Below are 17,996 nucleotides of genomic sequence, written 5' to 3' on the forward strand. Positions count from 1 at the left end.
GTCTTCTCCCTCGCATCTTGGTCTCTTCTCTTTCGTGATACACACAGAGTGCACAAACACGGCCGCGGTACAGCGCACGCACACGGCTAGGCTCGTGTGCCGACACGCGAGCGCGTGTGCACCCATGGTATTTGCATATTTCAAATTATTTCGAGGAAGATGCTAAGTGGAGCGTCGCTTCTGTGCAATGGACCGATCTTCCCTTCATCTTCGTCGCTTCTTTTCTTCGTTCTCCATCCACCACACCTCCTTCTCCACATTGCTCGTTCTTTCGGCGTCGTTTTGCTCGTCCCTTTTTATAAGTACATGAGTGCACACCGATGTCGCGGAATCGATCCTTCGATTTCTCCGACTGTGTCCTCTCTGTGTTCTCCTTGTCTCGAAAGAATTAACCAGAAAGTTTCACCTTGGCAAACAGAAGCAATAGGGAAACATCCGCGCGCTGTTCCTTTTAAGCCCTTTCCTTTGAGCCGACAATGTTACTCGGATTCTTTAATATCCGATTACCGTCGAATACCCGGATATTTGTTGGCGAGTATAACGCGGCTGTCGCGCACGGAAATGTAAATACCGCTACGAGCTAAACGTTGTCGGTGAATGACGCTGTTTGCAAAATATCGGTTTCATTCAGTCGATTACTCTATCGAAATCTATTGAAATATTATTAGGATTGCCTTTTTAGGAGAATTTTATAACGCAGGAATATTCTTTTTGCCCGTTATACTACGATGACAATGGATGCAAATTCTGACGAATATCTCTGGCAAAAATTGAACTTATTGTAAGAAATCTCTAAAAACCTTTAACCGCGATAACTTGGCTCGTGCAAATCTATCGGTTATATCCAAGTTCACAGTCGTTTCTCGTTCTTTTACTATATAATTTGTCGTAAGGTTGTTTATTGGCCGCTTCGTTACGATCACTTTACGGGATAAGTAATATCGTAAACGTTCTTTTAGCGTTCGTATCTGGTACTCGGCGCCGATGAATCGGCTGGGATACGTTTGCCCATTTACGCCGCTATTCGTACATTCTTTCGTTGCTATTACGACTCTCTCGAGATTACATTAGCCATGATACCAGAAAGATAGCGACATTTGTTCCAAAGTGTCTATTTTTCATTGCGACGATTCCGTTGCTCCTGCTTGCTTTAAATCTCTACACCTACAACTTCGTCGGTGTTCATTCGAACGAAGAGAAAAATCTTTTTTCGAATTTTTTGCTCACCTAGTGCACCTCTCTTTCGTCTGGTCCGCCACTTTTGGCGAAAAGGTAAATAAAGACTTGACGACAACCTGGAGGAACGTTGCTCCGGCGTGTTTGCGAATTTGCACGACCGTTGACTGAAATCGTAACGACAGACGAAGCTACACAGGTTCACAAAAGTATTCAAACACTTGTAGGTACCTTTTATGAATATATTATATGTGTTATACAAAACGTTTTGAAATTTCATTACCACTGTTACGAGACTCGACTGTAATGATTATATTGGTAAAATTACATTGGAAATAAAATTCAAAATGTTTCTAACTCGTAAAAATTGTCTATAGTAAGTGTCGAAGTAGTTTCGCGAGCGAGTGTATTTGTGCAGCCAATTTTCTATGATTGACACGGTTCCCTGTATGTTTCATCAGTGATCTATAATAATCGATGATGAAAGCTAATGGAAATCGCTTTGCGGAAGAAATTATCAAGAATCACTGTCGAGCTTTTCTTGCGGCAGAAAAAGAGGAAAGGAATTTACGGCGATACAAGATCGTTGATGATAGATTTATGCATTCCTGTTAGACGGTTGTTTTAAGCGATGATTCACAACCGCCACGGTTTGCCACGATTTGCACTTAGATGACTCGTGTCATTTTCAATCTCTATTATACTCTATCTTTCCGTGTCATCGCGGCTCGCTGTGTAACTGTTATTAACTTAACTCATAAAATGGAAATTGCATCGGACCGTTCTGTGTCCGTTGTGTATGGCACCGTGGTAACCGATACTTAACTCTAGCTTCGATCCAGTTTATCGACAAGCCTAAGTAGAAATCGTTAAAGTCGGCAGAAAAATTCCTTGACACGAGACGTTGGTCGAGATGTATGGCGAGTTGTGTCGGTTTCGTCATAGGCGTGATTAATTCTGACAGTGAACTGGTTCCAAGGATGATTACTTAAAGGCAAAAATTAAACGACCGGCTTTCAGAAAATGCTAATTATAGACTTGACCAAGTCAGCCATAAAACTCTTAACAAGGAAGCCTTTCTTTTGCAGCTATTCTCGGATCGAACGTCACAACAAGGCTCTTTTAGCCAGTCACATACATACTTTGTTCGCTCTAAGTTCATACTAATAAATTATGAAAATAGTTAGCTGCGATTTACATACTAACAGAATGATTTCTTTATTTCTATATAAATTTATTTTATCGTTTTATTCGTTTCTATCAATCGAATTGGTTTACAATGTTCGTGGTAAATTTCTTTAATCGTAAATTAAAATTGGTCACGGTTGCACCAAGTTTCTGGAGTATGCTAGGTGAACAATTTTTGATCAGCACACGACGTTTGACCAGCTGGCTTGTTCGTAGTTCCTATATTTCGCACAAAGGTCGATAGAAGTGGAATGAAATGGCAGCTGCACGATGTTCATGTTGTAATCCGTATTGACCAGCAACGCATTGACCGTGGGTATATGCAGCTTATTAGCGAGATCGTCTTCTTGAAATTCCCCTGTTATTGGGTTCATTTGAGAGCAACGAGTTTTCGCCAGCACACACGCAGTGGTATTCACGTATAATTGAGCTAGTTTGACATCCGTGAGGTTGAAATTGGGGAACATTCGTATGGCTTCGCCGACGCATTCTCTGAGCTGTGCAGAACGTTTGTGGTTGAAGGATTATCTGTTCGAGATCAATTTCTCGTGGCAACGAAGTTTCTTTGCAAATTTTTTGGCGAAAAATTTCACTTTTTCATCGATTGAAATTAAAGCGTTGCTATATTTACAGCAGTGGTCTTTAAAGCCGAATGCAATCCTTGTATAAAGCGGAAGCACGTATTATGAAATTGTAATACGCATATGTACAGAATTGGATACGTCTACTTACTAGATTTCGTTGTGTAGACGTTTTGAAAAGTCGGATGATATGTACAAAATGTTCTCTATAGGTTTCTATGTACAATTTGATTGCTCTGAAATAATAAATTTTTGTGGTTTAATTTTTTGCTGTCTCGGATCGATAGGTTCCGCTCCAGGCCTCACGGTGTTCGATTCCGAATCCTGTTCTTGGATGATGCAAACAGCTTTCGATAATTTCTTGTACAATTTTAAATAAAATAATGGCACTCGTCTGGAAATCATCTTGAAGCTTGGCGACGTTCTCGGTTTGATTCGTGCTTCCTGTTTACAATTGCTTCTATTTTTATATTTTTATGTACAGTAATAGAATTTATAAATTATCGAACCAAAGTAGCCAGGTGCAGTTGTCTTATTGTTTACTGTACAAAAGCATGCAAAGAAATTTTAAAGCATCTCAAGGGTGAAATTGAACGATCTACTCACTAAATTATCCTTGTTCACTTGTCGAACGCACTCGAGGAACGTGCAGTATATCGTCGTAGGATTCGTTCTTGAATTTGCTGTACCAGTAGCGTTCTATTACAAAGGTACAAAAAGTTTAATCAATTTTACGCTCTAAATAAAGCTACGTTCAAAAACTTACGCTCAAGTACTGTTGACAGTGACCATAATCGGTATTATTGAGATAAATATAAGCACAATTAGACATTGCCACCAGTAAAGGATATCCAACGGTTTGACTAGAGGCCCGGAAGAAACATCCGTAACACGCATCTCGACGAACTGTATCTGAGCCTTGCGATTCATTGCACAATTGGTTTAACAATTCCGGAATCCTCACTCTGCGACAATAATTATAAATATACATATATATGCCTATTTACTAGCGATATTCAAATGAATCGACGTAAATAAATCAATTAAGGAGAAAGGTACTGTTTAATGCCCGCCAAGGACCCTAAAAATTTGGACAAGCTTTCCTTTACTAATGGTTCCACCAAGTTGACACCGCAAATTGCGAACAATATTAAAACAGGAGATACACGTAGTTTCACCATCGTTGCGCGATACTCATTGGTCATTTGAATGGGTATACGTTCGTACTAGCTGCTTTATACCCATAGATGGATCTGATAAGAGAACCCAGGAACGTATAACTTCCGGTAAAGGAGCCTCAGCATCTCTATTTTTAGAGAAAATATTGTTTCGATGTTCTACGATGTTTGTATTGTTTTGTGGCTACAGTAATTTTAATGTTATTGCAAATTGTGATCATTTAAGTAGAAGATTTTCTATCTAAGTACGTAATAGTAAATTTTGCTTTGTATCAAAGTTCACGTAATTATTCTTGCTTCTACAGATCAATTACGTGATCAAAAATACGATAGAAATGCAAGAATCAGTAGTAAGAAACACGTCTGGTTATAGCCAGTAAAATATTCTTGTCTGACCATGGACGGTACAATCTACTGCAAGCAGGCTAACTAACAGAATTACTTCTCATGTTTCTATTTTCAAATACATTGTAATCTTACTATGTTTCTATTTTTTATGTCACAATCTTGTTCTTGTTTCAATAAATAAGAAAATATTTCAATGTTTTAAGAAAAATTTTAGCATAAAAGTAAGACGAGAAGGAACTTAAGAAATTGTTCAACGATACAAACACACGATTAAGCCGAGAATGATTCAAAGGAATAACGTCTAGAAAATTACTAAAAACATACCACAGCTTAAATTGAATTATTTTTCCGAAATGTTCGTCCTGCTTTCAATTTCCAACGACAGAATGTATTTCGTAACTCGCGGTACCTCAACTTTGTGCGGTCCTGGATGACAATCGTGCGGTGGAAGTGCAACAATTCTCATTACCTCTGTAACCGTGTACAAGCACGTCGACGACCACGCCGTTGGATGTCGTTGTCCTGTAAAAATGAATCGTGAACGAGAGATCTGGGACGGTGGAAGTCGGTGACGAGCGACAGCTCGATCGCAGCACCAGCGAAATCGGCCGGTTTCGCGGATGTGATCCGTCAGATCAGATCTGTCTGACACCATTATTACGTGGCGATATGAGGGAACTTCGTGTCGGGTTGGAAACGCAGTTGTATTCAACGTAGAGAACTATTGGACCTCTATGGAATGCTTTTCACGTGACGTGCCGTGTCGAGATATCAACCAGTTTATTTATTTTTCGGTGTTGGAATTTTTATTTGGCATCAAACTTTGAAAATTTTATTTTCTTTCGCGTAAATGAGATTCTTTTATGATAAAAAATATGTAGGCAAAATTAATGTTTCGCTGTTTCCTTGATTCTTTAAAACAAAATCATCCCGTGGTACGTTTATAATTGCGCACCTGATTACCACGATCTTTTCAACCATTTGCATTATTTATTCCTGGGAGTGCAGCTGTCGTTATGAAACGCGTTACAGTCCTTCCTGAACTGGCTCCCTTGTTGAGTATCCAAGTTAAAATGTTACCTTACTACTACGTTGCAATTAGGGCAATAAATATGTTACACCTGGGCCGTATAATTTTTTGTGATCTTATCTGTACCAAGCTACCGTATCCTATATGCCGACCCTATATTTATTTTTAAACCGTGCTTTTATTTGTGAACAAAACGAATGTTGTCACGTCTATCGTCGGTTCTAAGGTATTCTGTAACGAACATGCTTCTTGATGGCGTAATTCTGGTTTATTTTCGAGGAAAAATGCCATTTTTCTTATTGTAGACGTCCTGGAATCGTTGGAAACGATAAAACCAAGTAATCGAGGGTGTGAAACCGCGCGAACGAGAGGTGGTTATCCGCGTGGCGGAAAATGAAAACGCGTGATCGTCGAAGTTCTCTAATTTCGAGTGAGACTAAGGGGAAAAGTGGGCCACCGTGTGCGTCCGAGACGATACACGTGCCATGGCTATTTATACGGCAGACGGACGAGCAGGAAAGAGGCGACGTTTAGGACATGCACGAAAGAAGGCAAAAGAACGATCGGATGCGACACAGAAAACCGGGGGAAGGAAACGGTGCAATCCTGATGGAACCAGAATTAGAATGACTCATGGGATTATTTGGGTTTATGTAATCCGAGAAATTCGACGACGGCGAATGATGATGTTGTTGCTGAATCGACCGAGTTATTGGTTGCCTCGTACAAGTACGAGGATCATGGTATCACGTTGCATCTATGATGCCTAAAGTAGATTTCTAGATTGCCTGGAATTGCCCGAGTGATTGTCAAATGTATCTCTATGTAGTGTCGTTTCTGCATGATTTTCATCGCATCTCTCTTTGTAAAGAATTTTTACTGATAAATTGATTTCAGTCCATTTAGTATCCAATTACGATATCCTAAAGAAATTGGCACGTGGCAACGCGAGCCGATAGTTGCATTCTCTACCTATTTTTTCTATCCTACTTCATTCCTAACCGAATCATGGAGCTTTAGGATTTTGCTGTTAAAGACCAATTAAATCGTTTGCGGACACCCTTCTTCGAGGTCGGACCTCGATGACAGCTGCATCTCACTGTCAATCAGTGTCCTCTTCTCGTTTCTGCGGGCGGTCAATTAAGTGGACGGTAACTCAATCCTTGCGGATGTCCCCACCACTTTATTTCGAGTCTCACGAGAATAACGAGGCAGTGGTAACTTAATTTCACGAAGCGTACACGCGCTCGGGCACGCTGTTTTTGTCAGCGACGTTTATTCTCGCCGTCGCTCGTTCCCGGATTTACCGAATAAATAAGCGTTTCCATCCCCCGGATCGTGGAAACGTTCACCGAGTCGGAATAATTTAATCGCACGCTGAACTGTACTTGTAATTCCGATGCCGAGAATCGTTTGTAACCGACTCTATGTAAAGATAAACTACGTGCATTTATATTTCGTTACGCGTTAACACATTGACTGGCAACTTTGCGTTCAGTAATTTAAGTGTAAACGTGTTCCTCTCGTTGACAAATTTCTCTCTTCTAATTTACTACGGTTAGGACCGCTAGCATTCTATGAATTCAAAGAAACGAAAGGAAGCATATCGGCTAATTTAAAATACGTGGGTCTATAGAGTAATAAGTGTCAATGTATTTGTATCAGTTTATCTTATATCTTTCGCAGTTTGAATCTTTTCTTATACCTTAGTAAACAACTATAGTCTTCGAGAGATATCCCGGTGAAGCAATTAGACCTTTGCCTTACAAACAGAACGTAAGGACCACGGCATCTTTCACGATGTTACAAATAAAATCAGCGTTGTTAGAAACTCAGTGGTGCGCTCATTTCCGAGATCCTTTCACCGAAACGCAAGAAGATTCGTAGACCCGTGTTTAGGGGTGTCATCGCCACTGGATACTTTCCAATTACGGCGACAAGATTTCGTAGGTTCGTTGATTCGTAGGTAATTCGTGCTTTGGTGCTCTTTATTGGATTAGGGGTCGCAGCGAGCGGCCTACGACAGAGCGTAGACCACGCGTATTTCAAATTAAGATTCTTAATTGCCAAAGAAAAGCCGGAGGAAGTTAGCCTCGTGTTACGAAGTTAGTATCGAGAATCGTGATAGACGCGTCGCGTCGAAATTACCTGGTGCATAATTGAGAGTGGAGCGATGTCGAATAAATTCAATTTTTGAGACTGGAGATGCGTCTCGACGCAATTTGTCCTTCTATCTATCTCTCGCTTGAGGTTAAAGCGTGTAACGTCGAAAGCTCGCAAGTTCTGAACGGCTGTTATTTAAATATGACGGGGAATTATTAAACACGGCTAACTTTGTCTTCAGCTTAATGAATCGGCCTGAATATTTCAGCGTTGTTTCTAATGTTACACGGTGAGTTTGAAGACGATTAGCGCTACGATGGAATTCATGCATAATTGCGCGAGTCTAAATCGACGAAAACGAAGCAACGATACGTTCGCTATTACTATTTACCGTAAGTAGGAATTGTCCGATCAGTCGTTAGATGAAAAGAAGTCAGTTAAGTTAAAAACACGTTTGTTCATTCTGAGAATCGAATAATCAACGACGTAACATTTTTATCGTTGCTCATTTCACATAATGATTTCATTTTGTAATCCTCGCGACGTATTTCGGGGCCAAGATAATTTTTCGCCCGATTCGTTTCTCTTTCGAAATCGCCTCGTTCTCATTAATTTCTCCACGCTTTTATGATTCGTTCCGGTTTACACGAGGCTTTGCCGACTTCCGTCGATCCTCCCCAACGCGGTCTCCGCGTCTCAATTATTTTCCCATCTCGCAGCCTTTCTCTCCGATCCTTTCTAGCTGGCTGATAAGTGCATTAGGTGAACCCGGAAATTGGTAGACATCCCGTGGTGTGTACGCACATTAACCCCACCACCATTCGGTTCTTATCGTTTCAGACGCGAAGCCGAGGGGTCGTCGTCAAAAAAGAACAGGAAGCCAAGCTTACGTGGCCCGGTCGAAAGGAAGTCCACGTGCGCGCTGTATATCAACAGATTTTAACCTACATACACGCGTCGAGGAATGCTTTTAGCTCTCCCGGTGAATATCATCGTCAAACGGTTCACTTTAAGTCTACGACGAAAAGGATATTTTTTCTGTGTGTTCGCTTTATTTTTTGTTTTCTTATATCTAGTGTCATTAAATTCGGTAGTCATAACAGGTTATAGGAAACAGTATCATCCGAGTACTTTTAACAGTACGTAGGATTAAAGCAAATACAAATAAAAATAAAGTACACGTGATATATAGAAATTGTTGGTAATAACTTTCGCTTTCGTCAAAAGTTAAACTATTTAATGGGTATCGCTCGCTATGGTAGGAGGAAGCACGAAGGAATCCCGAAAGACTCAGAGGTAGTGAAACATCGCAGTGCCATTTGGGACGAAAGATGTGTGGTCTCTTAGTGGAGCTGCCCTTTTCCCGTTGCGAGCGCATTCGTCACCGTGGTCCGACAGACATCCGGAGTCACATATGTGGATATCATTTTCTATCCCTAATCCGTGCGTCGCAGAGATAGCACACGATTCTCTGCTGTGTTCTCCACGGGTCGTTAGGTTTTCGAGAGTATGCTCTCTTTACCGTTCCACTCTCTTACCGTCGATGAGTATTATAAGAAATTGGTGGTGTAACGCGCGCGTTGATAAAAATCAGTTGGCCACGCGAAAGGGCGTCTAGGGATCGGCCTCGAGGGTGTAATAACCCCGTCGCATTATCGTTATCCCCGACAGATACTTTCATTGATATCACTCGTCTCGCGTGTCTAGATTCCGTGTGGCTCGTTGTCGCGCTGAATTCACTCGCGTAACAGCCTACCTCTACACATTGTAAACATCTTTTAACGATTATTGCCGCCTGTAAATCGTGCACCCTGAGCATTTCGTGCTCCTCCTCATCGTGCACCGACGAGCACGATGACGTAAATGTTCCTAGCCGCTGAACCGGAATGCTCTTTTTTCGTGTCGTGTGTCCACGGTTCGGACAATCATTGTTGCTTTGTCGCGTGAACAATTCGCGTAGTTGTTATTGCGCTAGATACGAATGCGAATTTATTTAGGATATCGTAGGAAGCCTAGCTTTTACGTAACTGGACTATGTTAGGAGAAAGGTGGTAACTCATTAACGAAAGCTGTGAAGCTAAATTATTTAAGCTGTAATGCATTTGTATGATAAAAATTCAAGAAATATAAATCACGTATTTCCCGAATGTAAATTTTGACCAACTTCATTATTAATTTGTAACCGTAATTACAAACAGGTTCGGCGAAATTTGTCATTATTACGTTTGCTACCCCGCAGAATAATATTACCAATCTGATACATAATAAATAACGGATGGGGAACAATAAACTAAAATGGTGAACGGGGTGTGGTTCGGCATTAATAGCCATTACGAAACCGAATCCCGCGAAAGTTAAGAGACTAAAATTCTCGGAACGTCTACCGAATATTTTTAACCGATTTCTCTCTCTCGACTTTGATAATGTGGCAATACGAGTGCGGTCGTGCTCGGGATGACGCATGGTTTCAGAAAAACGCGTCCCCGCCACTGCAAATCGTCGGTCGACGCGCGAGAAAAATAGAAGCTCGCGACATTTTCGAGGAGGTGGAATACGCTCGTTAATTTTAACGATCCCATCGAATCGACGATGGCATATACCCCTGGTGTGGCGCTTCGCCATAGTCCCTGCCACCGACGCCTCTGCCTCCTCATTTTCGCTTGCACTTTACTCCGTTGTATACGTTTCGCATTTTGATTTGATTGGTTTGTAGCCTCGCACGTGAATAGAATAGTGGCGCCGTGAAATAGCGAACTCGGTACCGATCTCTACGAACGGTTGTTCGTCAAACATCGTTCCAAATATTTTAGGTCATTTGGCTGCCTGTTCCTTAAGACACATCGATTTTTTAGTTTTGATTTTGCGGAAGATTCAGTTTTTTATTTTAAGAGATAATTACAGTAGAATCTCGTTTATCCCAATAGATTTCTCTTTTTGTGTCGTTCTACTTACAGTTTCACTCATCGTGAAACGCCTATTTTTTCTTTTATTTTCGAAAAGCAGCGTAAAGCGAATAATGTAAAAACGAGTTTACGCGACGTTCTGTACATCAGCGGTCGCCGATTCACGGCGGGGTCAGACCCCAAAAATTCGCTTTAAAAGTTCACAGGCTGCCACAGGAATTTATCGTGGTCGCCTCTCGAGTGCTCTTAACGAAATTAAACCTGTTCAGCAGTGTGCAGAATGTCCATGATGATCGTGTCTACCGTGAAACGTTTCGACCGAAATCTGAAGTGATCAGTAGTAGGTACCCAACTTTATCGCGAATTGCAAAACCCGTTGAAATTTTGCTTTAACGCGTACATACGTTTATATCTTTCACAAATTGTGTTCGAAAATCTTTGGTAATTTTTTAAATTCGTTTTTTCGTTCATTTCTCGTTGAGTCTCGTCCCCAAAAAGGAAATGAAAGGCATAATAAATTTATTTTTCTAATCCCTGATTCTTCAAATATTTATTCAGATTCCTGGAACCTTTGGAAAATGATACAGCTTGTCGAAATGCCATCTGTCGATGATTCACTCGGAGGCGCCTTCGAACACCAAACGTGTATCGGCTTTCTTCCATCGATCCTGCGAGAAGCTCGTGGATAAAAGATACCTGAAATCGCGGTCCCGTTGCCCCTCAGGTTCCATTGTTATGGTTACTGTTATGTTTTCGGAGATCCATCCAGCGAGAATGAAGTGCCATTTTGCTTCGAGCCGCCACTTTCGCACGAGTCATCGAGAATATTTCGTCAGAGGGATGACGACAGGCGTGCGACCGTGCTACGCCCTCTCCCCTCTCGTTTCGACTTTACCCTCTTGCTCTCTGTCTTTCTCGAGTTTCGTCATTTGATTTCGAGGGTGCACGAAGATCGTGTTTACCCTCTTTATGCACTTAGAGTCTCATCAAGCTCATCGCCCAGCTTCGTCCCTCCGTTTTCTTTTTTCTTCAAACACCTTCGGTAAATTTCGGATGTTCGAGCCTGGAAGTTGGAGGTGCAGGAAAGAAAAAATGCATTTCGTTGCCTCATCTATTGACCGTCTTGTTATCGTTGCCTCTTTGTCGGCGTGCTCGCTTCGCCACTCGCTCGATCACTCGGGGCAGATCGCGTCGAGTGTCGTGCACCCTCTCGACCTCGAGATGTGACGCAATTTATGTCGACGAAAACGCTGTTAATTCGCTCGCGTCGAAATAATCGCGTTTACCGAAGCAAGTGCTCCGCGAGGTCCCAGCGAAGGGACAAATAATTGCTTCAGACGCGGTAAGGTGGCAGCGATTGTTCGCAGCAAAGTAAATTTTACACAAAATCGCCTCGCGTGCTCCCGCTCGTGTTCTCCGACGCGTCCCCCTCTGTCTGTCTGTTTGTCTCTCTCTCTCTCTCTCTCTCTCTCTCTCTCTCTTGTCCTTTCCATTTTCCAGATATTAAAGCACAAACAGCCCTTAACTTGAAAAATTGCTGGACCGTTTTGCGATTCTTCACGTTTTCCCTCTTTGTCCTCCTTTCTCCTCGTGTTCTGACTGTGTCTCTATTTTCAGAGAATGCGACGTGACATTCTTGAACATTAATAATGAACTGAGCATGTAACATGATATAATGCAATATAATGCAACGCAATAAATAATAAGGCGATGCCTTTTAAAGTGTAACATAAGTGTAGATGGTGTACGAAAGCTGCCAGCGTCGAATACCCGTGCCTTATGCAACCAGCACTTTTGAATAACGTGATTGCAATGTCACGGTGAATACCGCGACATTGTTGCGCAGTTGGAACGTCTGTCGCTTTCGTTGTAAACGTGGTATTCGCAAGTAGAAATCTCTAAAAAACTGTCATTTCCGTTCCCAGAGGAAGGGATAAATTTTCGTGTAAAACGTGGTTTCAACATGCATTGTGAGTATCGTCCAAGCTGGATCCCCGGAGAGGACACGCGATCGAGTAGCTGATTTAGCCAAGACATTCTTCGATTCCTTTCCACCCTCGTAGGTTAGACGGTAATGGAAGTCGACGCTTGTAATCGACGTGATGAGAAATGGTTACGTGTTTGCGGTTCCAAGCAAACAGAAGAAATTAGTAATGGAAAATGGCTAGATAACGAGACGCAATTATCGTGTCGCAACGTATTAGAGTTTCTGGCGTAACGTGACATTTGCGAACCTTGTGATTTCTTTCGCGACTCCTTGATTAAGAGCGTAACGTACGGCGCTTGATGAAAGGATTCGTCTTCATAAAAATACGCTATGAGGGCCAGTTATTCCATTTCTGTTCCTTATGACGCTATACGTTGCAGCGTATCATTACGGATAATGCCGTGTTCGCTTGCTCATAAATTTACATTTTTTTACGTCTATCGTTGAATATATACTCTCGGTACCTGTACGTAACACCGCAATAAATATTCGGACATATTAATTATTTTTATGTCAACGGACAACTCCGTAAGCCTGCACTCGTTGTATCCAGTAACATATCGATTGGAGAGATTAAAAAATGCTACCAGACGGAAAACGAACAGATTTTCCTATGAAAATATGAAATATTAGCACAGGAAACATTAAGGATGCGAGTTTCAGCTAGAACGGACGCAATCGATAATTAGAAGTGACACGTACGGGTAACCTAATAAGCTCGCGTGAATGAAAATCTTGTTTTCCCCTTCGTGATTCGTGGCGTGCGTCTGACCCGAGGATAGGAAACGAACGTGCAGCTGCATTGGCGGCGTGCATACACACAGGTTTGATGCACGCAGGCTGTCGCGTGACTCGAGAACGCTTAAATCGCGGTAATTAGGAAGGAGGAAAAAAGGATAGGCCAGAAACGAGGGAAATCAACCGGAAACACAGCGTCACGGCATCACGACACGTGTCACTAAGACCACGTGTCTCGAAGGAAGTAAGTTCGCAAAACAATGCCCTATCGCCATCGTATCGTGCTTTCTGCCCTTTCTAATGAGTTTCAGACGGAAGGAAATTTTTTAGACTGCCTTTCTTCCGTTCGCGTGCGTTATATCCTATAGGTGTTTAACATTTTTACGACCAACGTAATTCCTTCGAGAAATTAATTCGTCGTTAGGACGTTTTTACTCGCGACAAACATTGTTTCGTTCCATACGTATGTAATTTGGAAATAATCGAGGTACGTTTGCTTAGTTTCAAACCACTTTGTACGGTAATGTTACTGCCAGCTCGTTCTCGAGAGAAGAAAAGGAAGAAACTCGATGTCGTCGTGGTGGAGAAGAGGGATTAATATTTGGTAGTTGACTTAAAGTTCGAGGGAAGTTTGGACTTTTAAAAGTAATTAGTAATTGTCGTGCAGCCACAATTAGCCGGTACACCGTATCCTCGTTGGCTTTCTTTAATCGACTCGAGGGCGCGTCTCCTTGGAAAGGAGTGGCGACGCGTTCGAAGGAGAATGAGAAGAAAAAAGGAGAAAAAGGAAAAGGAAAAGAAAGCTGGCGCACCCTTCCATTCTCTGTGTTAACGGACAATTGAGCGAAAATTTACAATGTCGTCGGGTCAGCGGCGTTTTGCGATTCTTTCCGCGAACGAGGCCGCCGCGTTATTGCGAGCTACGGATTAATTTACTCAGCTTTGGCCGGTGTATTGGCCGTACGCGCTGTCTTCGTCCGCAAGCTTCAAAGCGGCAAGCAACCGGGGAGCGAGAAAAGGGCTGGCTGTTCGGGGGCGAAAAACACAGTGGCGCGGCTGGCGTTTAACAATTTACAGAGTGGAAGGCGGGAAGATGCATACACGGAGAGGCCGTGTCTTAATTGTTTTCTTTCGGTGAACGTGCTCCGTAATGGAATATCGACGACCTGTAGCGATGGATAATGAGCAAAACAAACGGGCCAAGGAAAAACAAAGAGAGAGACCAAGCTTTTTTCTCCCGCACCAGCATCTAACAGCCGAAGGAGGGTCCCCGATGGCGTTACTGTCTCGCGAGAAAAATGGAGGGCGAATTTTCCCGCGCTCTCTCCCTTTGACTCCTTCTCGTCCCGTCTTTTTTCCACTTTCGTGCCTCTCTTTCTTTACACTTCGTACCCTCTTTAGTCGTGTCTTCTTCCACCCTTCATGTCTCTATCCTTCTCAACGCTCCAGAAAGGGCGGGAAAGGGCAACGAAGGGTGAGCAAGAGAGGAGGGAGGCTACGAGAAGGTAGCACGACGACGACGACGACGACTACGGCGACGACGACGACGACGGCGACGACGGAATAGTAGGGGTAGCGTAGAGTATCAGGTGGGGATGAAACGAATCAATACTTTTGTACTCAGGCTCCCACGGGTTCAGGGCTGTGAAATTTTGGCGCGGACAGCCCCCGCATACTCCCGCCTTTTCGATTTACACCAACGCCTTTAAACGTGTCTTTCTATGCGACACTTTATCATCCTTGAAACGTCAAACGAACAGTCAGCCAGATTAGCTTCTTAGTTTTGGTAATTTCGTTGTTTTCACGATCGTACACGAGTTAACGCGAGTATGCTTATGTTTTTCCGTACGCGTTATTATCGTTCGCGTGAACGATGTTTAGCGTGCGATCGTTGGAAAGCCGCCTACTCGTGCGAGCAAGTTTACGCGCGCCGCGGTAAACTTGGATTCAAGAAGATAATTGCTTATTAAGAGCAGAACTCCGCTGATGAAATTTAATGTTTCCCGGTATACGCTTGTGCCCGATGAAACTTGTAATACCTCGAAAAGTTCTTAACGTGGCGACGCGACGATAACGCGATCGCGTTGAAATAAACACACCGACGCACGATTAATCGCGTTAATATTTCCGCCGTTATATAACGCGTTTCATTATTAATGTCGCAATGCGACTGCGAATTACAAAATTGCCGAGTTAAACATGAAGAGCGTTTGCATATTTAAAGACGCGCCGAAAATATCATTATTTACATCTATAAAATACAACGATACATTAAGCGTCCAATACGTTCGCGCATTCTGTTTGTAAATTTCTAAAAAATTTACAATCGAACGATCGTAATAGAGATAGCATGCCGTTGTATATAAACAAGATTTCCCGCCACGAGGGTGCACGCACGTTTCGTGGCGGATTCACGAGCCTCGAAAAAGCTCAGGGAAACATGATCGAAAGCGGCGCGGTGCGCGGTATCGTTCTCGATGTTTTAGAACCGACACGTAGCTCCATAAAAATTCGCGGCAACGGAACGAAATTGTTCGACCGTAATAAAGTTTTCGAAACGTTTGCACAGGATGTACATATGTATGCACGTGCAAATATCCTGCTTATATGACCATGCAGCTGTTGGAAAGGTTTAACGTAGACTGACCCGGTCGTCGAAAGCTTGAATGGTACGAGAAAGCTGGCTTTTCCAGCTCCGATGTTCTTCCGCTCGTAAAACTTGCGCAAAAATTGATAGTCTACGAATCACACGGATAATCGAATTTACAAGATAGCTGTGGTAAAGCAGGGTAATAAAATCGTTGCTGGGATCATGTGCTGGTCAAGCCAGTGGAAGAGTTGTCTGGCGATAGAAGGACGATAGGGGAAGGAAGCGGTGGTTTTAGGAGCCCCTTGATGCGCCACAAAATCACTACGGCACTGCGACACCCTTCTCTTCTACGGTGAAACGTATACGTGACGTAGTTTAGTGGGGATGGATGACGTCAGTGGTCGATACACACGGTTCTCCTCCTCGAGTACTACGCCACCCCTTTCTAGCCTCGTCGACGGGCCGGTAGGAGGGTAGCTGGTTTTCGCTTCGGCAGCGTGGGTGGTTTCGAGGTGTTCGCCGCCTATTCTGCCGCAATACGAGTCCGTGAATGGCCCCAGCTACTTGCATTCCGCAATTTTCACGGGGAAGGTAGACTTCGTTATTACAGCTCGAGTGTCACGGAAGGGTAGGGACGAGGGACACAGTTGGGGAGGAAACAAGAAGGAAACGTTTTTACGTAGTTCGTAGGACCGAAAATTGCTGGGAATTGTACGGTTTCGTACTCCCGTAGAGGGGAGCGGATGAAATTAGTTCTAGTAATCGTAACCAAGGTCTCTAACCCAGTTCACTCGCTCGTAGGGCATAGATTTAAGGTTGATATCGCTCAGAGTTCTTCGAGACCTCGAGAACCGGCTCTCCGATTGCATTAATGAGATCGCAATTTTCGCCTTTAAATAAACTATAAAACTTAAGTAACGCGCGCGAACGCTGCCAGAGAGATTTCATCTTTCTTTTTTCTTTTTACTACTCCGAGCAATTTCATTGGTATTACCAGCGGTATAAAAAAAGCATATAAACACGTGCTTGGAAAGATCCTTCGTCCTTATCGATCTAGTAACTTGGAAATGTGAAAGAGAGCGATCGTAACTTTCCACTACGATGTTGTTGCGGCTACGTTTCATCCCCTCGAATTTCGGTGAAAAGCTCGGCGATCGTGACGCTAGTCAGCAATCTACAAATTCATTGGAAGTTTGTAAAATTCGCATCGCAATTTTTAGGATCCACTAGACGATCAACGAATATGCTCGACATCGACCTCGTGTTTACTGCGATTCAGTCTGACGCACCACGTCACCGAACCTTCTAGCGATAAGACGTAAAATCTGTTTTTCATGATTGATCGAACGTTATTGCCGGCTTCGGCCGTCACGTAGCGATAAAACGTCAATTAATCGAGCCGTTCCCAGATCTCGTAGAGGCGAACTTTTACTTCTAATTTCATCTCGCCGAACGCTCTAGTTTTTCTTTTCGTCTGGCCTGTGTTGGTTTCTTCGAGAATGTGAAAGGTCGAAGGTTAGAGGACAGTTTTAACGAGGTTTTACCTAGCGCAATGTCCCGTGTTCCGTTTTCTTCCTTTTCGTTTCCTTTTTTTGCTCGGACTCGCTCGTCTTCCAGGGGGAGCATTTCGTTACTTCGATGCCTGATAATTTGACGATGCGATAATCAAGAATAACGATTCAACGATCTCCCCGGCCCTCCGGAAATAGGTAGCTGAATCGTGAAGCCTTGTAAGCTCGGTTATGAAGCGTGTAACGATTTTGACCGTCGAAACGGCGAAAGAAATAGGATCGATCGTATAAATATGCGTACGAGGAAGACAATCCCCCATTTTCTTCGAGTTACATTTTACACGACTCCCTTTTACAATCTTACTATCCTCCGAGGGACAATAAAATTCGACACGCGGTACGAACCGATGCGACGATCGATCGGAATAAAAATCGCAACGACCCCGTAGTGGGCTTTGTTATCCGTTAAGGTTGCTTCTAATTCGAATCAAAGAATAGATTAGGGAGTTACATTGGATAAGATCGTGTAAATGATTCTCATTAGAGTAGTTGGAATAGATAGATCGGTTGGAAATAATTGTGGAAATTTTTTGCTCCTGATGGAAGCTCGTTAGACCCTTAGTGACGCGGTTTTTCGAGACCATGCGTCGACTCGCGAAGATA

The 17,996-nt window shown here is 42.9% G+C and overlaps 2 protein-coding genes across 7 annotated transcripts in view; one reads left to right on the forward strand and one right to left on the reverse strand.

The window, feature by feature from the left end:
- Nucleotides 1-17,996, forward strand: part of LOC126918014 (3-phosphoinositide-dependent protein kinase 1) — a 403,560-nt gene that overhangs the window by 12,395 nt on the left and 373,169 nt on the right. The window lies entirely within an intron of this gene.
- Nucleotides 2,376-4,153, reverse strand: LOC126923948 (uncharacterized). Of its 3 annotated transcripts, none has more exons than XR_007713377.1 (5): nt 4,005-4,153; nt 3,712-3,910; nt 3,552-3,644; nt 3,097-3,389; nt 2,731-3,024 (listed from the first exon to the last, which is right to left on the reverse strand). XR_007713377.1 is itself a non-coding variant. In XM_050737944.1 (4 exons), exons 1-4 carry the CDS (start codon nt 4,148-4,150, stop codon nt 2,544-2,546), a joined length of 756 nt encoding a protein of 251 aa, XP_050593901.1. In that variant the 5' UTR covers nt 4,151-4,153; the 3' UTR covers nt 2,376-2,543. The 3 variants fall into 3 exon arrangements, 1 of the variants encoding a protein (XP_050593901.1); XR_007713379.1 differs by having other exon boundaries at nt 2,762-2,861; XM_050737944.1 differs by lacking the exon at nt 3,097-3,389 and having other exon boundaries at nt 2,376-2,861.

Source organism: Bombus affinis, chromosome 1, assembly GCF_024516045.1.
Source record: "Bombus affinis isolate iyBomAffi1 chromosome 1, iyBomAffi1.2, whole genome shotgun sequence".
In the NCBI taxonomy this organism is placed as follows: Eukaryota; Metazoa; Arthropoda; class Insecta; order Hymenoptera; family Apidae; genus Bombus; species Bombus affinis.